This window comes from Typha angustifolia, chromosome 1 (assembly GCF_048772165.1).
Source record: "Typha angustifolia cultivar Huaian chromosome 1, ASM4877216v1, whole genome shotgun sequence".
In the NCBI taxonomy this organism is placed as follows: domain Eukaryota; kingdom Viridiplantae; phylum Streptophyta; class Magnoliopsida; order Poales; family Typhaceae; genus Typha; species Typha angustifolia.
In genome coordinates, this window is record NC_133239.1 from 1,353,590 (window position 1) to 1,374,342 (window position 20,753).

At 37.2% G+C, this 20,753-nt stretch overlaps 3 protein-coding genes and 1 non-coding gene across 7 annotated transcripts; 1 reads left to right on the forward strand and 3 right to left on the reverse strand.

Moving 5' to 3' along the window:
* Window positions 1–3,032: 3,032 nt before the first annotated feature.
* LOC140761889 (casein kinase 1-like protein HD16) lies at window positions 3,033–7,975 on the reverse strand. Of its 2 annotated transcripts, none has more exons than XM_073099526.1 (16): window positions 7,400–7,975; window positions 6,584–6,718; window positions 6,431–6,504; window positions 6,265–6,334; window positions 6,115–6,170; window positions 5,953–6,024; window positions 5,739–5,833; window positions 5,473–5,539; window positions 5,211–5,340; window positions 4,914–5,132; window positions 4,612–4,742; window positions 4,378–4,552; window positions 4,153–4,243; window positions 3,905–4,062; window positions 3,610–3,798; window positions 3,033–3,507 (listed from the first exon to the last, which is right to left on the reverse strand). In XM_073099526.1, exons 1-16 carry the CDS (start codon window positions 7,691–7,693, stop codon window positions 3,448–3,450), a joined length of 2,016 nt encoding a protein of 671 aa, XP_072955627.1. In that variant the 5' UTR covers window positions 7,694–7,975; the 3' UTR covers window positions 3,033–3,447. The 2 variants fall into 2 exon arrangements, with proteins under 2 accessions (XP_072955627.1, XP_072955548.1); XM_073099447.1 differs by having other exon boundaries at window positions 4,612–4,754; window positions 7,400–7,974.
* A 1,250-nt stretch (window positions 7,976–9,225) lies between these two features.
* On the reverse strand, window positions 9,226–16,379 carry LOC140763451 (golgin-84). Of its 2 annotated transcripts, none has more exons than XM_073101658.1 (21): window positions 16,229–16,379; window positions 15,481–15,561; window positions 15,285–15,334; window positions 14,573–15,178; window positions 14,372–14,434; window positions 14,171–14,248; window positions 13,821–14,024; window positions 13,606–13,662; window positions 13,421–13,495; window positions 13,263–13,334; window positions 12,894–12,956; window positions 12,703–12,801; window positions 12,269–12,340; window positions 11,918–11,986; window positions 11,384–11,431; window positions 11,187–11,282; window positions 11,023–11,099; window positions 10,856–10,901; window positions 10,662–10,760; window positions 10,523–10,567; window positions 9,226–9,529 (listed from the first exon to the last, which is right to left on the reverse strand). In XM_073101658.1, exons 1-21 carry the CDS (start codon window positions 16,254–16,256, stop codon window positions 9,458–9,460), a joined length of 2,100 nt encoding a protein of 699 aa, XP_072957759.1. In that variant the 5' UTR covers window positions 16,257–16,379; the 3' UTR covers window positions 9,226–9,457. The 2 variants fall into 2 exon arrangements, with proteins under 2 accessions (XP_072957759.1, XP_072957751.1); XM_073101650.1 differs by having other exon boundaries at window positions 12,269–12,346.
* Window positions 16,380–16,474: 95 nt separating this feature from the next.
* TRNAK-CUU (transfer RNA lysine (anticodon CUU)) lies at window positions 16,475–16,547 on the forward strand. The gene has a single exon. It is a non-coding gene; the product is annotated as a tRNA-Lys (tRNA).
* A 311-nt stretch (window positions 16,548–16,858) lies between these two features.
* LOC140760937 (E3 ubiquitin-protein ligase APD2-like) lies at window positions 16,859–20,045 on the reverse strand. 2 transcript variants are annotated; one of them, XM_073098058.1, is made up of 10 exons: window positions 19,716–20,045; window positions 19,506–19,612; window positions 19,293–19,418; window positions 19,094–19,190; window positions 18,416–18,490; window positions 18,255–18,337; window positions 17,880–18,023; window positions 17,670–17,748; window positions 17,246–17,591; window positions 16,859–17,122 (listed from the first exon to the last, which is right to left on the reverse strand). In XM_073098058.1, the coding sequence occupies exons 1-10, from the start codon at window positions 19,888–19,890 to the stop codon at window positions 17,047–17,049; spliced, it is 1,308 nt and encodes a 435-aa protein (XP_072954159.1). In that variant the 5' UTR covers window positions 19,891–20,045; the 3' UTR covers window positions 16,859–17,046. The 2 variants fall into 2 exon arrangements, with proteins under 2 accessions (XP_072954159.1, XP_072954151.1); XM_073098050.1 differs by having other exon boundaries at window positions 19,506–19,615.
* Between the last annotated feature and the right edge of the window lie 708 nt (window positions 20,046–20,753).

Genomic DNA, 20,753 nt, shown 5'->3' on the forward strand with positions numbered 1-20,753 from the left:
GAGCTGAATTAATCTACTTGGAGCTAATATTTCCGATAAACAGAACATAATTTGGACCAAATCCATTCGTAGTTTCGCACACAGCTTGCCACACATTTGTCCTGCTAGGAGAGAAATTTCCATCACGGGATTCGACCCAACAAACTCTTGAGATTGCATACATCTACATTGCAAAAGTCCACCAATTTTATGTCTGCTGTGGGGGATATAAGCCTAAGTATATAAAATTCATCACACTAGCAGATATACAATCCATACATGAAAGTTCAGAGGTCCAGAGTTCTACTTCTTTTTCACAAAACAAAACGAAACCTGATCTCCATCTTTTGAAAAAGAAAAGGAACAAAGAGTGTAAAATAAAATGAGAAAACAAAAGGCCCTGATCTCTAACACCATAATCTCCTCAAATAGATCTGCTTTCAACATCAGCTTAACCGCATGAAAAATAATCTTGTCCTGCCAAAAGAAAACAATAAAACAACAGTGGCAATAAGAGTGACTGATCTCATAAAAATACCACAAAAGCTATTGTTGTTACAGAGACACAAATACTCTACCTCAGCCTTGTTATCCTGCTACAGAAAGATATTGACAAATTAAAGGGGCAAGAGGAGTTCCAAGATTACAGAACTCTTAAGAGAATATAAAGCTTACACGTTATCTAAAAGCAGTATACTTTTATCTTAATACTATAGCTTAAAAGAAATCATCAGATGAGTACTTCTTTATAGTTTATAGGCGTTAAGATAGCCTGAAACCAGATTTAGAATTAATATTATCACATTGGATCTAGGTAGGCTCAGTAAAAGATCAAGCTCCATGTATATCAAGATAGATTGTAAAAGATCAAGCTCCATGTGTATCAAGATACATTATAAAAGATCAAGCTCAGTAAAATCATCTTGACGCAGTATATGCTCTTAGTGCAAACAGCAAAGCCTTCCAATTCAGAGATGGATTTCATCCTTAAATATTCTCAGCTCTCCTTTTAGCTGCAATTCAAGCATGTCTTTGACCAAAATTGTAACACTAAATCTGCATCTTATAGTAATGTCAACCACCTGCAGCTCAAGTATCTGGGAATTTACATTTACTACAACAGAGTCCATGTACCCTGTAAATCAGAAGTTCATTACAACCACCTAACCACTAAACAAAGCTGCTATTCATAATCTGCTAGATACCTAACTCTAGCATAAGTACGTCTGATTGAGTTGGCTGCAATGTTTCTAGAAATATGCTCAAGCTACTGAATCTTAATATGCTAGCATCAACTTAGACATATAATCTAAGAAGTTCCCCTTTCTTCCAAGGAAGCTTCATAACTTGAGACTTGTCATTAACTGAAAGCAGACTCAAAGAACATGAAGAAAGGTGTACTGATGTCTGATATTGAGGTTCAGCAGACATACAAGATGAATTCTTTTGTGTCCATAACCCTAGAATTAAGACAAAAAAGTCTAAAAACATCAGAGAGTTGATCAAGTTAATTAACATATATAAGAAAGCAAACCTGCACTTTTGGAGCTTAGAGGAAGCTAAATTGTCAGCTCATCTAGTTGACCAATAAATGAAAATAAACCAATCGAGATGCATACAATATAAAAATGTAAATTATAAATCAAACAACAGACAAATAAAGCAATGGGCATAATAACAGAAATTGTACTAGAATAAAAAGTGACTTGCTACAGCTAGACAGCAAACTTAATTAATAGCTGAATAACTTCTAAAAAATGTACCAAACAAGCAACAGTAATATTCAAGTCTCTAAATAAATAATGAGTTTATGAGGAAAAGAAAAATATACTAGAAGCCACCAAATAACCCAACACTAGCTTAGAAAAAGGGATAAAATAGATAGGATGGATCATGTGCAAACAACTCATATTTAAACTTCAACTACAAAGCACAACACAAACATAGTGCAGGTCCAATAAAGTCATACCAAATAATGGCTTTGCTATCTCCAACTATGCTAACCCCAAATTTCCAATAGCCCATCTCCTGTTTTTAATCCTCCAAAGATTATAAGCTAGGGTTCTGCATTTAGGTACGAGCAGGACAATTAAAATCCATCAGAGATACTACTGAGCAACATGCTCTTCTAACAAGAAAATAAAAACTATGATGATTTGGTAATGAGGCACAAACTTGCAGATCAGAAGCTGACATCATTCTCCTTGATTTATGGAACTTGAAGAATTGCCATCAGGGTAATTATTCTAATATCCGAAAAAACACTGCATATTTTATAGCAGCATTCAAATGCAATTGATGCTATTACAAAATAGCAGCTTAAAAGGTCTCCTTGTGGGATGCTGCAAGTAACATGAATCATGTTTCTCATAATATTAAATCAAGCAACTCATAAGGTAGTCAGCAATAAGGATTTCACCACTAGTAATGAACCACTTCATCAAAGCTAGCACCTACTACACATCTACTCAGCTAAAACTGAGTAGACAGAAAAAGCAATACAATACAGACATATTTCTAATTATGAGAGAAAATAATAAATTAAAGTATATTTTGCCCGCAATAGATATTACTTTAAAAGAGATCTCAAATAATAAATGAATGAAATGGTAAATTTTTGACTGTGAGAAGTTCACTTTATGTGAAAAGAGGAAAAGAAGAAATTACACCTTCATTGGTCCACTTTTGTAGTACTAACAAACTGCTATAACAAACAAGAGTTTTCTCAGATTCTTCTTCAGAAATATGCAATACTCTTGCTTCTCCAGAAAGCTCTTCGAAAGGTCTGTCGGAAATAACATGAAAATCAATCTAATGTTTGACTAATCAGAAATGTAGTAATTCATAAACAGCCATCCAGATTGAAGATTGATATTCTTCTCCTTACATCAGACTTTCTAGAATGGTAAACCCAAATAGAGATAATATGACAGATAGCTAATGGCTTTCACTCGTGATATTGTTGAGTAGAGAAGAAAACTTGCTACCTAACAGAAAGAAGTCAAAACAATTGGATGTTTATTTTTGAAACTACAGGCTTGAACTGCTTCATATTCAAAAGACCTTCACTAACCGTAAATTTGTTTTGGCATATCAAACCAAAAGAAGAAAGAGTACAATTTCTCAGTTAATAACATAGTCAGACATTGACTGCCTAATAAAAGTTAATAACAGTGCTAGTGAAACATTTATTACTGTACAGATTTTATGATAATTAAGGAGGACCAGCAACCAATCCAAAATTTGACAGCTCATCTAAGCCATCTTTAAAACCTTGTAGGAATGCTGCATTATGTATCACAGTATCAGCTGTGGCTGATAATTGATATGGTACCAAGTCAAATTTGATATTCTGACTCACATACATAACAGCAAGCTGCAAAAGCCGAAGCAATAATAGCCTTGGGAGGAAAAGATATGGCTGCAAAAGTGAGTAATGGCTTCATCATCCCATGTAACAAGAGAACTTCATGAGACTGTACGGCCGTAACAAACAGATGCGATATAGAGGTTCTTTGCCCACTTCTCCTGCAAGAAACAAGAAATTCCATAATTCAACAAGAAACCAAATGTCCGTTCTCATCAATCATCAGCTGAAATAATTAAACATAATATATGTAATCTGCCTACCTTCACATGTTGACTCGGGAAAGCAGATGTTCTGAGTGTTTCTTGTGTTTCATCTGTAGGCTTCCTTCTTGGTATGCTTAAAACAAATGCAGCCTGGTCCCATGTTGCAGCCGTTGAAGTTATACGGTAACCACTGTCCCACCTCCGATGAATACCCTCACTAGGATACAAGAAGTCAAGTTCAACAACCTGGAGAAAGGGGAATTAATCAGGAAAATAATTATAAATCAATTCCATGCAGCATTTGCACAGCCAAAACAAATGGAAATTGAAGAAAGAAAGAAAGAACTGTAACCTGATCTGAAAATCCTGCAGTTCGGGACATGACAATTCCCCATCTACTTCCAGCAGTTGCCATAGCGGTCACGTAGAAGCCCTCTCTCCATTTCTTATTTATCCATTTGTAAGGAAATGAATCACTAACTTTATAGGACTGCTGTGCATACTGTGTACCTGGAAGAGGTTTCAAGAGAGAACCCGTATAGTAGAAAATATCTAAAAATTGTCAAAACTCCAAAACAATATAGGGTTTAAGGAATTCACCTTTGGACATTATTACCAAGGAACTCCCATTGCTTGCCCCAGCAAGTGCAGTAATGTAGTAGTTTCTCTCCCATTGTTCCATTATCCATTCCTTTGAGGATATTTTGAAGAAATATCAGAAGATATAGTAACAAATATACCAAGTGTAATCTAATATAACAATTCTGATGGGTTTTAATTAGCACTGAAGTGCAATTCTGGAACTTTAAAATGAAGGTTACTCACTTTATGAAGAAAATGTGGTGAAAGTTCATAAACTTGAGAGGAAAAACCAGTGCCTGCATCCATAATCAAGGCCCAAAGATTTGAACAAGATGCAACACAACTGATATATAAACCATCTTCTTTTCCTTTCTCAACGTGCTGACCAAGTCTCATATCTGCAACATTGTAATGATACCTGCAACAAAAGAGAGGTCAGCTATTTCTCAAACACCTAGATGAGAACATTGTCAGTACCTTTGCTTCATAGGTCGAGCAGAATTGTAAACACTTATCCACTGTGTTGCAGGCATTCCCATTCTAACTTTCTTCCTTGGTTGCTCATCATCCTCTTCCTCCATCATCAATCGACCTCTCTTTTGACCAACCTGGAATATAAGCTTCACAAAGTCCAAAATAAGATTAGGTTCTTATAGTACTGGAACCCATATGTTGCTGTCCAACTGGAAATTTCTCTTTCAATAAAACAGAGCTTTTGCCTTTTTTCCAAAAAAATAAAAATGTCCAACTGGAAGGGCATAAAGAGAACACTGGTATACCTTTTGAGCACCGTCCGTGTTAATTGGTCTGATATCCGGATTTGGGCCTACAATGCTATCAAAAAGGGAAATGCACCTTCCGTAATTAGGTTCCTCGTCAAACTTTAGGTTGACCACATACTCAACAAACTCGCGGAAGGGTTGTGGGCAAAAGCAACACAAAGACTCAGGGGATGTAGCCATCTTCTTTTTGCAGACAAGGAAACCTTTGTTTTCTCCCTGGATGCATAAAAAAAACTTCATGTTAAAAATAAGAACAAGCCAATCTATTTCAAATAGTATTTCAACTAGTCATACCTGATATCCTTGCCAAGGTAGACGACCACGAAGAAGAAAAATCAGAGTATAAGCAAGGGATTCTAAATCATCTCTCCTACTTCCTACTCTTCCTAGATGAGCATGAACACTAGCATAACGTACAGTTCCCCTGAAATGCCAAGATAAAGTATGAAACAGAACTTCAGTTAAAAGAATAAAAAATGGATCTACAATTCATATCTAACTCCATATACTTTTGCAGGAGTCCATCGTTCTGACAACAATGAAGTTTGAGGTAAACCTGAAAACATCTGGCCGTTGGTCATACTCAACATGCAGACCTGTTGAGGTATCCTTCCACCTGGTGGCTGTGGTTAACAAATTGTAAAGATGTTGATCCAAAAAAAGAAAAAAAAATTGACAAGATGATGATTTTAAAAAAATATTGGGCAATATAAGATATCAAAGATTCTCAGCTAATTGTCTGTAACATGTGTAAAGTATAGTAATGCAGAAAGAAAAGGAACATTATGTTGGTATGTAACGAATGAAAATCATTCATTTTACCTAAGCCGAGATCAACGAGAAAGAGTTTCTTTTCTTCAGAAGTACCAGGAGGCCCAAGTAAGAAATTCTCAGGCTTAACATCCCCATGAACATATCTGTAATTAACAATGCTTTGTAATTATAGAGTGAACATGGGAGGAAGTAGAACAGCAAACATTTGAGATAAGGAAATAAAAGCAGTTAATAGAGAAAGCAAGGTATTATATTGATTTACCCTTTAGAATGCATCTTCTCTAGTATAGAGATTGCTTCAATAGAAATACAAGCAACCATTTCAACAGACATTCTGCACAAGTTGGAAAGCAAAGAGGGGTCAACTTACATAAATGTTTATTAGAATTTTATGACCACTCTTATTCAAGGCAAAACAACTTACGTGTGGGAATTATTATTCCAAACATCCCAAAGACTTGGGCCCAACATATCCATAACCTGCAAAGGATTAGGCAATTAAATTAACATCTAGCAGCAAGTACGGGAACAATAACATTGCATGTCTAAAAGATTAATGATAATTTTCATATACCATAACATAATAATCCCCTTGGCGTCCTTTGTAATGAACTCGTGGGACACCATGAATGCCACCAAGAGTGCTACATAAGTGAATCAATCATGTAGATTAAATAACTATCATAATTTTATCTTGATTTCATGGGAAACATGAAAGTTAAGATAATAGATCCCCTCACTTGTAAACTTGCCACTCAAAAGGGGGTCCATTGTTGCATCCTTTGCTGCTTCTATGCTCAAATTTTAATGCCACCTAGCATATAAAGAAACCAATATAACTGTAAAAGAAGCACCATTTCCTTGAATAAAACACAAAGTATAATGAGTAATACCTCTACGGCACTGCAGCCAGTAGCTTTATCATTTGTATTGGTAGCTGATGTGCGACGGCCAACATAGACTTGGCCAAATCCTCCTTTGCCTAGCTTCCTTTCAACTCTATAATTTGGTGAATTGCCAATCTTGACCTGTAACAAAGAAGAAACAGAAAAAATGACACAATAAATAACAGTACTGCAGAAAGAAAGATATATCTTGGACAAATATAATAAGAAGATCATAACATGAACTGAAATGACAGTAAGAAATGAAATCAACTTGACCAGAAGAATGTAACATAGAGCTGATTAATGTATATCAGAAAAGTGATGTTATGCCTAACTCAAATGATAACAAGTAATTGATTTCCAAAACAGACAAACAAATAAAACCTATTATCTCAACTGAAGGGTTTAATGTCCTAACTCAGGAACTAATGCACATAAATCATCTAATCACATAGAAAAGTCAAGAAAAAAAATGTATAACTAGCAGAAAGAGAAGTATGACTATAAAGAACTACCGTTCCAGTAAAAGGATACCAATGGTTATCAGCAGAAAGAAAAAACATCATAAAGAAGGCGCAAGAAAGCTCCAAGTGATGGAAGTATATCCTAGATTATTTCGACATTTTTTCATTTCTAGGTCCCATCGAACGTCAAATCTCCAAAATTAAAAGGTTAAACAAATATCAAACCAAAACCGTATAAATTTCAAATGGTATCAACTTATTCCTCTTTTCCAAGAAATTCTTGCAGCTCCAGGAGCAAACACCGCAAGAATTACCTGATGATCATCAAAATGAGTAACACAGAGCAAGAAACCCGCACCTTTTCCGGAATAGGGGCTGTACTCCCCTCATCTTCACCGCCGAGAACCTTATCTCCGCTCTTCGCCCCACTTCCGTAATCATCCATCTTCCTCTCCCCAACCCCTTCCCTGTTCTCTTCCCGAACTAATCCTTCGTCTTCTCTCACTTCAATTTCCCTAATTACCGGCTCCTCATCCACGATCGTCTTCTTGTTCCTCGCTGCTCTCCTCCTCCTGGTGGTCGGCCCCTCGGCTTGAACTACAGGATTCGCCTGCGCACGCCCCCTGCGCACTCCACTGCGCAGCTCCGGCATCCTTCACCCATCAAATCGCATGCCTTGGAAACCCTAGATTTCGCCTCCGATTCTCGCAACACCGGTTGAAAGAAGACGATCGGGGTTGTCGCGGTAGATCTCGATCGAAGATTTGGTGAGGAGATCGGAAAATTAGGGTTAGGGTTACGAGGGTAGAGATCGAAAGGGAGAAGTGTAATGAACGAGGAGGGGGTGGAGCCCACGAAGAGGGAGGGTGGGAAGCGGAGCCTGTGACGTTGAGAGTTCTCTCGACAAGAAAAGGAGATACCAAGAGGCAAGAGATCATCATCAATTTCTCATGGATAAAAATATCTGACAGAGTACGTGATCATGGTCGTGATCGTATGATACGCGTCACCACGCGGACTTGGTTGAGTTTCGGTAGCGTCTATGCCTCCATGGATGTATGAAATTGCTGCATCGGACCTGCAGACGATCAAAGGGGCAAAATAATCTTCTTCTATTTTAACGAAGAAGCTCGCTTGGGATAGAAATAGAAAGTAAGCATCTCACTTACCCTTCAATGACAGCAGCATACAAGAAGCATGGCAAGAGACTCATCGAGCTTAAATTTTTTTAATAAATTCGCACCTGAAATGAAATACAGATAAGCATTATGTAAAGGAACCAATATTTGAAACACCTCAAACCATTTCAGAATCTCACACCACGGTCCAAACCTAATAGAACAACACCACTTCTATTGTTGCCACTATTGCACCAAAGGTTGGTCTAACGATTATTAATCCAACTGTCATAGTTGAGTCACAAGTAGCCGGTGGAGAAAAAGAGGGTGGCATAATCGGGGTTAAAGATATCGTTAAATTAAAAAAAAAAAAAAAAGAAGTAGTGGGAACACTGATATAAGAAAGACGACCGGCGAAGACGTCAAAGATGCTAATTGAGTAGGAGACGTACGGAACATGGTTATAAAAAGGATAGAGAAAAGAGGAAAAGAAAAGTAGAAGGGAAAATGAAGAAGAAAAAGGAGAAATAATTTAAATAATTATTTATCTAAAGTGGCTAGAGAAAGGGAGAGGAGGAAGGATTTGTAAATTGGATTTGACTAGGATTTGTAAATTTGACTTTGAATTTCTCTGGGTTAGCACTTAGCATAAACCGCGCCCTATTATTATACTATTACTCAGGAGAAAAGAGGGGGAAAAAAAAGAGCTACAGAGGGCCATAAGTTTTATCGAAAGAAAAAACATTGGGAGAAGATCATCTGCAATCTCAACTGCAGGAATTTTCAGGGCTGCGTAGGGTATTCGGCGGCCACTAGTTCGCCGTAAGCAGCCAATGCGGTGACAAGTACGTTCACTGAGGCAGGACAGGAGATCTGGTGCCTAGATATTGGTAAGGACACGTGGATGGATTTTTTGTTATCATGAATACTTGAATAGCAAGGGGACCAGGACTAGGTCGGATATGATCATATGACTGCGCTATTTCGCAATAAACGAAAATCAAGCAACTTAATAAAAAATAAATAAATAAAGCAAATCCCAAAAATGGAACAAACAAGTGCTCGCAAGATGCTCTACTAGTTCTGCAAAACTATATCTCAGTCAGAATGCGTCACTGTAGACTTTGAACTAAATATTGTAATGAAAGTCTGTGTACAGAGCTTTAATTTGTTACTTCATACTAGAAATATGCTGTGGAGAAATAAAATATTAAAAAATGGACAAAAGAATTTACACGGAAAAAGAAATATCTATATCGGCAGCATCGCCACTGCACCAGAGGAAAATATCAGGATCTCTATGGCAAGCCTGAGTTGCCCATCCCTAGAGATGCAGCGACTCCTTGAGAGGCAAAGTTGTCAGCTTGTTCCTGAGGTATTAAGAAGTAAAATTAATAGACTGCGATGTATGAGAGTGACCAGAAAACAGGGGGAAAATAAGAAATTCTACACATATGCAAAGAAATCCTCAGGTGTTGGATGAATTGCTAAGGCAAGCACATTTATAAACATGTATCTAATATGCTTGTATGCACATAGTAGTTTAATGCTACTGCTCTTCCTGGTGTCCATTTTGTGCCATCTAATTCATAGGAAAGAGATGTTGGGATGAATTGGCCTTTCTAGACACATCAGCTGTAAAAAGAAAAAGATCATTATAGAACTTACAGGTACATCGTTTTGGCAGTACAAACACAAGAAGGCAAACAGATCTGTGAGTCGATATGCACAGATGTGAACATGTTAAATTTACATAAATAGGCATATAATGTATTTCTACATATGCCCATTTCCTTGAGTATGTTATGGATTGTCCCAATCACGCAGAAAGACCTTTTTTCCAATTTATTATTGGATATAAAGGAATTCTGGACATATGAAAAGTGATTATCAGGTTGACAACCAATTATGAACTTCATACATGACCTTTTAAATCCTAAATTGCACTCTAGCAGAAGCCAGACTGATAGGAAAAGAACTGGACGATCATAATTTGTCTGTAACTTGAAAGTACATTTATTTATTCCAATGCTGGCAACTCCTTACAACTTAATGCTCCATTCAGCATGGTTACTAAGTTTTTTTTTCAGGAATTAACATCTTAGCTGACGTCCCTTGTTTTCTCAATGGTCATATTTTAATATGGGGGGCAGGATATGCTTCCATGAGTCAGCTAGATACAGTTGCACTTGATTTCCATATACCTTACTCTTTTTATAAAAATAAGAATAAGTACATTTCCAAAAAGAACGACTAATTGTTAGGATTTGATGTAATGACTCTTCAAGAAAATGCACCAAGTTATTCTACTAAAAGGAATCAAAGTGTATTGCTGATTAATTGTTGCATAAAAGCATGCATACCTGCAGGCGGTGCAATAGATACATCAAGAACAAATGCACAAATACCTGCATATAAGCATAGTCATGTTAATTTCAAGGCATCTCCAATGCTAACAATTTTTTTTTCTTTTGAGGAGGATGGAAATCAACCAGTTTGTACCAGATAGAAGAGTAGGATTACTCTAGCAACCGGATATCGCCACAAAAATCTAGTGGCGCGTACAGCTCCTGAATCTAGAAATTTTGCAGCTTTATGTAACTGCAAGAAATAGATACAAAAATGTAAGAAGAGAATGATAGGGTGTGGGGGTGTGTGTGGCACATACAGAGAGAGAGAGAGAGAGAGAGAGGCACCTGTATGTTTGCCGCAGCCATATGTCGGTGGTGCAAAGGTAGAGGCCTGCAGTCAACTCATTAGTTTTCTAGCAAATTTCCTTGAACCTCCACCATGTAAGGATGAAAACAAACAAAAGAAAACAAAGCAGATTATTCTGAACACTGGAAGAGGAGGCTGAGCTTACTCAAGCGCTTTTATATCAGTATCTTCTTCCCATGATGATAATGCTCGGCGGGCAGCTCTGCTCCTCTCTGCTTCTACCTATAAAATTTTGACAGTCATGACATGACATAATAAATACTTGCAACATAAGCAGGGAAACAGATTTTAGCAACATTAAATGCAAACCTGCACTTCTTGACGACGTTTTAACTCTTTCTCCAGTTGAAACTCTAATGCAGCTTTTTCACTGGCCACTGATTCCAGTTGTGTTTGCTTATGGTACTGAAACAAAACACAAAAAATGCAGGTAAACTCAAGGTAATTTCTAACAAAGTGCCAAACGAGAACTACATTTGCAGAATACAATCTAAAATATGGCATACTAGCAAGTCAGTTAGCTCACGGTATCGCTTCTCTAGTTCCATATGTTCCTGCAGAATATGAAAGTAGTAAGTACTATGTAAAACTGCAAGACCATTGAATTTGCCAAATTGAAATTAGGAACTGAAATGCTTCATCTAACGTGTGTAGCACACAGATGTGCCCTTACAATGTCTAGACAATTTGTCACTAATACAAATTAATGAATAGCATACATATGCCTCTCCAACTCAGGAGGCATACAACTTTCTAACTCTTCGACAGATTACTGATCTTCCTGCCATCATTTTGATTTGCAATAATCAATTCTGGATTTTCAGGATATCATAAATATCAGTCTCCAAAATAATACCAGAACTTGGAGGGTGCCGATGTGCTCCAGAGAAGGATGATAGTTAGAGAAGAAACTTACGAAATTTGCTAAAGATGTAAATTTAAGCAATTGTCCAAATTATGTGTTCTGTGAAAAACCTCATGTATAGTAACTACTATAACATCAAGCAGATTAGCAGAATATTGGTATCAAAGAAACTTACTTGTCTTGAATAATGTTCTGCATCTCTTTTCATACCAGACATCTCTACTCTCATCTTTTGCAACTCAGCCTGAAACATGATAAAAAGGATGTTGTCTAAGAAACAATCATAAGTCAAAGGTAAAAGCATAGACAATCTCTCATGTTCACTCGGACAATTTTAAAATGAGATAATGATATAAACTAGTTGTAGTCAGACGAGGACATGAGGCTACTCTAAAGATTTTCAAGCTATCTTCTTGTAATACCTAAAAGTTGAAACAGTTGTGCAATTCCCAAAGGATTTCTAATCTTCAAAAAAGTTAAAAACTGGACTAATTTTTCATAGTATAGGGTTGCAAAATATAAGTACCTCCAAAGACGAAACCTTATTTTCTGATTCTCTTTGACCTTGACGAGCACGGTCAACTTCTTCCTGCCATGCCTGCATCTTAATTTTCAAAAAACACCACAATAAAAGAAGTTACACATAAAAAAAAAAGGCAACAAAACTAATACTATAACAAAATATTTTCCCAGCATAGTTTTAGACTTTGATTACTAACAACAGCTGCATTTTACTTTTTGTAACATATGCAAGATAAGCAGGAATATTATGAAGTTTGCCTTCAGAGTCTTTGAGTGCAGTGAATAGCCATTTGTCACTTCAAAGAAAGGAAGAAAGGAATATCTACTAGTTTTCAAGAATTCAACCCCAATGAGATTAAGTTCCCAAGATATGGCATATAGTTGTTTGGTCACTGTTTTCTTGAATAACAATGGAGTAATTTTTGCTGTCTTTATCACCTGAAGTATTTGGTTAGCTTCTTCAGAAGGTTTCTTCTGGGCACGACGATTACGAGCTTCAACATCTTGTAACTCTTGTTGCAGTGATGCACATTCAACCTAATAGAGGTGTTTACAATACATGAAAAACTTAAACTAGATTAACTGCTTAACCTTGCTGAATTACAGGAGAAGACCAAATGACACAGTACCTCAAGTAAAGCCACTTTGTGCTCCAATTCCATTGCTCTTGATGTGCTTTCCTCTGCAGTTCTCTGAAAATAATGAACTTATCATGATCAGATCAAATTATACTGACTTACGCTAGCATAAACAGATTCTGTATGTTTCTTCAAGGGCCAAATGGATGCATAATTTTTAATATATTTCAAACCAGGTTCATCATTGCCAACGGAGCACATGGACATACAATTTACAACATCAAGGAATCAGATAATTCAAAGCTGTATCTCGCTACTAACGTGCTGTACATACAACGAGAAGCAACCAGAATTTCACCATAACATACCTCTCCTCAGTCCTGAAAGAATAACAAGAGGTTGAACAGGATAATATAGTACCTGGATTCTAGCAAGAGCACTGGATGCCTCGACAGCTCGGTGTTCTAGTTCTACCTCTCTATCTACTGCTGTCTGCATAATGCTGATTATTTAAAAACAAAAGAACTGAAAATGGGAAGATCACGAAAGGAGATCCAACAGTTCTTTCAGAGTAGTACCATCTTGGTAGCATTGTGAGCAGCATGCTCTTCTTCAGCTCTGCGCTCTGCAGAAGCAAGTTCTTCTCGCAAAGCCTATAACATGAGAAAGCGATAAAAATTGTTACTACAGGGAATATGATACAAACATATAATTAGTTCAGACCCAAAAAAAAAAAGATTCTCTCATTATTTAATCAGTGTACTTGAATCATTCGTGTCTCGGTCAATTCACGATTCCTCCTAAGAGTTTCCATGTCTGCCTGGTTGAAGAGAAAACAAATGTTAGCAGGATGCCAATTTGTAAGCTTCGACGGTATTCGGGCTATTCGTAATTATTCAGGTATCTAATAGGCAACACTATAGGTTTATCTAGGTAGCTTACTGCATCAACCAAGGGGGCACAATAAGAAAAAGGCACCTGTAGAGATGCAAGCTTTCCTTCAGAAGCAGTAGCTTGTTTCTTCAGAGCATCCATAGAAGTAAGAAGAGCCTCAATTTCTGAGTTTTTGGCGGTTAAAGCATCAGACATGTTTGATTCAGCACGCATCGTTTCAATCCTGTATTCAGATAAATCTTGCTGTAGTTGATTTATGTGAGCTTCATATGAACTACTCTTCTCTCTCTGGAACACATTTCAAATGTCAAATCAATTATAGTCAAAGTGACGAAAAAGTACAAAGTAATTTTCTTTGTGAAGTATTATGAAGCTTGACCCTATAGGACATAACCACACATAAAAGCAAGAGAATGCATGTAAAACAGTTTTACCTCTTGATGAAGAAGTTCCTCAAGCTGTGCATTCTCAGATTTGTACTCTTGAAGGCGGGATGAGAGACCAGCACAAACCTGTTGGTCAGTAAGAACATTTAATTCAAGATAAACAGGAAGGCAAAAATGCATGCAGGGAAGTAACTTAGACAAATGACACAAGCAAGCTGATATAGACACAAAGTCAATCATGTTTCTTACCCGTGCTAATCTGGCCTCTTTTGATTGACCAATTTTCACAGCAGTTTTAAGCAGTCCCTGGGCCTGTCAAACAAATTGATGAATCAAGTAATACAATTCCATTGACCAACACATACTTACATGCACACAACACTAGACATAAACAAGAAGAAGAAAAATCTAAATCCACAGTGACTTCTTCAACAATATGAAACAATTTACCTCCTCAAGTTGATCTTGATCTTTCATGAAAGAAGCTTTATGCTCTTGCTGATTGCTCATGGTTGATGAGGCTTCTAATAAAATTTCTTTCTCAGCTTCTTTGGGGTTTTTAGCGCTCTGTCTTTCAGTTGTTTCAGAATCAGTTTTGTCATGCTTAACATTCAAGGAGATCTCCCTATCCGCAGAACACACATTGAAATCAACATTAATCGATTGATCTCCACCGGCGGTCTCAGTCACTTTCTCCACCATTGGAGAGGCAGACATCTCAACCTCATCTCTTGGAATTACATCAGTACCATCTTTGTTTGCAGAGGAAGCTGTGCTGTGTACATCATTTTCTGCAACTGGGACTTCAACCATATTGTTGACAGCATTTCTACCTTTATCATTCTCATGATCTGAAACTGCTCCATCTCTATTATTATCAGGTATTGGTATTGATGAAGTACCAGCTTCATTAATATTAAGATCAAAGAACTGCTCAGAAGAAGCAGCCCCTATTTTGTCATCCTGCACATCTGGGAGCAATAATTGCTTGCTTTTCTGGTCTTCTTCAGGAATGGTGCTTTTAGATGCATCAATATTGAAGGACTTCAGTTGACTCTGCAACCAAGAGTTGCATAAAATTGTCAATACAGGATACTATCTGTTCCTTAAAGAAACGTTCAAGTCTTTTGTTCTGGGTCCGAGTGTTGCATTGATTAATTACCTTCTCCTTCAACTTTATCTTCCTGGATTGAGCTTCTTGACCTTTCGATGCTTATTAGTGGCAAAAAAGAACATTAAGGAATAGTACATTAGTGTGGTGGCCAAACCCAAAAGATACCAAAGAACTCGCAACAAAAGTTGTTTGCTAATAGGCAATGCATATGGGACATATTTGTCCAATAAAGAATGGGATGTACCTGAAGCCTGTGACTCGGACTGCTCATCTGAATATTCACTAACGACAAGTTTTGCTCTTCTGTCGACAACTTCTAGTAAGTCTGTTTGGAACATTTGACAATCTTAGGGACTTCATAGAATATAAATTATGACAGCACGGCTGTTAAAAGGTCAGTTTGCTAGTCAATTTCAATGCTTTAATTGACTAAGATAAACTGAAGTCAGCATATAGAGAAACACTTAGACCAATAGAATTTAGAATTTAAAACTACCACTGGTATTGATGCCAGCATTCATCTTTTCTCCAAAAATTACTTGTCTTTTGTACCTATAATTCAAGCAGTGCACAAATGTGCTAGGAATTTATAGTTGTAAACCTGTTCATTGGTTTCACCAGCTAAAATACACAAGTTTAATGCTCACTAGAATTCTTGGAATTAGCAAAGAACCTACACTGCCGCATAAAATTAAACGAAAATGCACGTAAGATTGGGAATTCTCCTACAAGATCAAGAATCTCGAACGTCTACTTCGTACATCGCAAACATCTCTAGTAAGTTTTGAGCTAACATGGCACGATCTTGTCTCTGGAACAGAATCCAAATCGGTTCCTCTACACATCGCCCGAACAGCGAAATACCGATCGAACCAATTCATGACAAGAAAAGCCATCAAATATTAATAAGTGATGAGATCGGTTGACGAGTTATAGCGCATCGACGCGAAATGGATCGAACTAGAGGAGATGCGAGATCGAGATCTGCGTACCTTCGGCGACTTTGAGCCAAGAAGCCATACAGATAGGGCAGATGGATTCGTGAGCCGCGGAGGGAAGGCTGCTTATAAGCGGAGGCGATGTGTGAGACTGCGCATCATCTGAAGCGATGCAGCCGGAGATCGGAGGGGTGGGAGATATATCTTTGCGTGTTGGTGGGCAGCCGGGAGCTTTATGAAAAAATGTATATATATAGAAATATTTATAATTCTTTTATTTTTATTAATTGGGCCAACTTAGCCCGTCTAGCTCAGTTGGTAGAGCGCAAGGCTCTTAACCTTGTGGTCGTGGGTTCGAGCCCCACGGTGGGCGTTTATAATTTTTAAATCAAGTTTAACTCGAATGGCCTTTCCCTGATTCAATTCATTTGTCGACAAATTCTTTTTAAACCTCAAAACTAACACTTGTTTTGTTACACTCTTATTAAGTTCATCCATAAAATAGGAAAATAAAATAAACTCCTGCCTCATTTCAAACAGTAAGATTAGATGGATTTCAGTTTAATTTCATTACTTTTGGAAAGATGGAATTTACTTTTAGATTAAATCAATTGAATTTTATCTTAGATTTGGTTCCAAACGTACCCTTGGATCTGAAAGCAGAAGAACTATCACAGATTTCTCAATCATCTCTATATAATTTCCTATTATCAAAATGAAAAGCAACAGCTTCATTTTGGTCAGCCTTACACCAACTCATCGTATCACGAACATGCAACAAATCCTTCCAATGAAGAATTCTCACTTTAGAGTGTCAAATTACAAAGCAAGAAGGAAAAGAGGATGGGAAGAATATTTAAACACCCTGCAACTCACACTGCAAAGATTCTTCTCACTTTCTTCATCTTCCTTCGGCAAATAGGGCACGTTCCTGCCTCTTCTGAAATTCTGCATGCTCAAAATTAACTTCAGATTAGTATCATTAGAATTTTTTTAATTGGTTGTCATGAATAAACAAACAGCTAGTTGATGTTCATGCCCTTCAAACAACTACTGTAATCAAACTTTCACCTTGTTCCACATGTATAACATGTCGCAGAATGCCCGCATGGAAGGAAGAAACAGTCCCTGTGAGCATTGCAACAGATTGCACAGAGTTGGTTGGAGTGATTAGTCTCAGGCTCTTCTAACGACTTCATTGCTGCTGCTGCTTTAAGGCATTCTTCAATATCTTCCTCATCATGCGACACAGATTCATAGGATGATCCCAAGCTCAAATTATCGTCTTCTTTGTTAGTGAGAAGGGGAGTTCTCTCATTAGTTGTATTCGCAGTCTGATGGCCAACACCATCTCCATGGATGTTGAATAAGGAGCTAAATATCTTGTAGACCAACAGAATTACTGCAGTCATTAGACCTACAGGAGAAAAAAATTAGGAAAATGAATGATATCAGATAGATAGGTAGAGAGATGAGAATCTTATTACGTGCGAACCTGATCCAACAAAATAAGTGATCCATCTAGGCCCATATGATAGCTTAACATACCATTCATCAGACTGACCATCCTGAAGCTGAAAATTCATCATATCACTAACATTAACAGCTATGATTTGAGAAAAAAAAACTCTAAAAGGATCTTACTATATACATTCATACAGGAAGATTGAAAAAAAAAATTGCAGACAATCAGCTAGATTTTCACCTTTCTAGGGCCTGATGCTAAGATTGCAACATTTGCCTTGAAAAAGAATAACCTTAATACACATAACTTGTGATCCAGCGAGCATTTGTGAAATGCTCCAGTTGTATTGTACAAGAGAGACTGTATCCTGAAGCTCAGTTGTACCTGCTTCATAAGCCTATATTTAAGTAACAAAATGGGAAGAGTACACAGGGTCTACATAATGAAAATCATGAACAAGGAAATAGAAAGGGCTGCAAATTAATTAAACTAATTATTTTCTCTCTTATCAGGAAGAGAAATTACGTTCATATCTGCAAGGGGGTAACAAGCTAAAGCACCAAAATGACAAATTAAGCTATGCAGAAATAGAACAAAAAAAACTATACACTTTACCTCGATATCTAGGCTGTTTAAGTTTCCCACAGCAACATAATAGTCATAAGACTTTTCGATATTCTTTTTAATCACACCATTCCCTGCAATTTTATGGTATAACTAAATAAGGCATGAATTACACAGGCCATCCAACATAAGAGCATCAATGTGATCCTTACCTTGTATCAGATTCCATGATAATGTGGTGTTGGGATGTGATGGGTTCTCAATCCATTGGAGAAGGCTTTCCTTACCTAAATAAAAGATCAGATAAAAATTAATCAAATGAACAACAGAATGAAAGAAAGAGAAACAGAACCTCAGAACCAACATACAAGTATAATACACTAACTCTCTAATCTCTACGCTTCACCAAGTAGATTTACCAAACATGTTATCTTGCAGTAGCTTAGAAACAAACTGAATGACAGGGTGATAGAGACATAGTAATTGCAACACTTAGCTCACAAAGAAATGTAGGTAAGCAGGCCTCAAATTAAATAGTAGTTAGACATGAAGCGATTGAACTGGCTAAACAACTAGTTCAATTTTAGGTCAAATATCAGTATACAACCTAAACCTAAAGTCCCATTTAAGAATGGAAACCAGCTATTCCTGTACATCTCATTCCTTTGGCCCAGTGGGGAAGAGCTGCACCCTAATTTTGATTTGTGGCCGTAGTGATGATTACTGATCTGCACACCAATACTAGTGCAATTGCTCACAATAGGAGGTTTATTTTACTCATTCATATTATCTGGGTGAAAGCATAATGTAAACCGACACCCACTATATTGTACTATTAACCATTTGTAGGCAGAAAAGTAAGTTAGAACCAAATAAAAAGTTCTGCTTGCCTTGGGCAATAATGAGGTTCAATGGAAAGGATTTTTCGGACTTCACATTATAAGCGATTTCAATTTGTGCACCTTTGTTAAGGTAATACATCCATTCCTGCCATAGAAGAGGTAATAAGCTGTCAACATTCTGAGATCTAACAGTAATTACAACAAACATATGCACGGCACAAAACAACGGCCAGTTTTTAATCTTAACCTTGTGGAAATTTGCCGGTACAGGTACATTATGACTCTCCGACCACACAATCAGTACATCAAGCGGCGGAGCTTCACGGAAACCGTAAAGCATCGGTGCATCCTTCGATCCCTCCTCTGCTTTCACCTGCAGTTGGAGAAGAACAGCTCACCAAACCACAGATTTAGTAGATAATTCCTTTGGAAGATAGAGATATCCATTTCTCATACTGACCTTGATATCCTGCACAAAGATGGAGTTTGCTTGCAAGAGCCGGGAGCAATAGGGACCCACTTGGAAATCCACCGAGGCATATAGTCCAAGTATTAACGTCATGGAAGCTGCTAGATTTGGAAAGAAACAATTGCAGTTTAGGAATCAAAAGGCGAACGTTACAAATTAAAAGGAACTTTGTAGACATACAAATGGAGTAAAGAGAGAGACCAAAGATCCAGAAGGTGAGAAGGATGACGAGGCAGGACAAAGCGTCGTCTCTCGCCTCGGGAGACGCAAAGCCGATGCGATCGGATATGGACGGAGATGGCTGCGGCGGCGTCTCTTGGGGCGGAGGCGAGGAGGGAGGAGGTGGGGTGGCGCTTCTGCTGCTTGATGCCTCCATTGCGGCCAAGAGATGAAGTCGGCAGTTTGTATACTAAAGAATGGAGTGTCGATGAGATGTTGCGGGATGAAGTCGGCACCGTCTTGCCTGTAGAGTTGGAAGGCCATGGAAGGTTAGTTGGTTCTATACTTCGGCAACGCTTCTTCTTGGAGGAAGAAGAGAATGGTAGGAGAAAGAGAGGACGAAGGGAGACGGTTAGTTGGGTTGACGAGGGAATCCAGTTTGTGCAAGAAGATCCGCTGCAATCCCGGTTGTATGAACATCCCCATTCATACTTTGGCGACATTTCATTGGATGGGAAGACAACCTCGGAGGCACCAGCACGGGAATTTTATAATTTAATTGTATTTTATCTTTTAATTATAATAATGAATAATAATTATATAGTATACATTATATATATATATATATATATATATATATATATATGTGTGCAATTTATTATAATAAAACATATATGCATTCAGCTTTATACGCTAAATTAAAAAAAATAAAATACACTTAAATTATAGAAAATAATTGGCAATTTTACAAATAGGAGGTTGATTTTGCAAATAATACTAAAAATAGAATGAGCAAATTCTTAAATATTTCAATAATAGTGGGTAGTGCAATTAGGCTAAGACATAGGTGGCAATTTGCGAAAGAGTATGGAAGAGATCAATAATATTATATATATATATATATATATAATTTTATACGCTAAATTAAATTTTTTAATATAATTAAATTATAAAAACCTCTTAAATAAGCTTCTCAATTATTTTTCACTTTGTTCATTTATTCCATGTATGAGACAATCCCACACTATATAAAGTTGCATTGATATAAAGAAAGCAATATATTCCTAAAACTCTCGCATC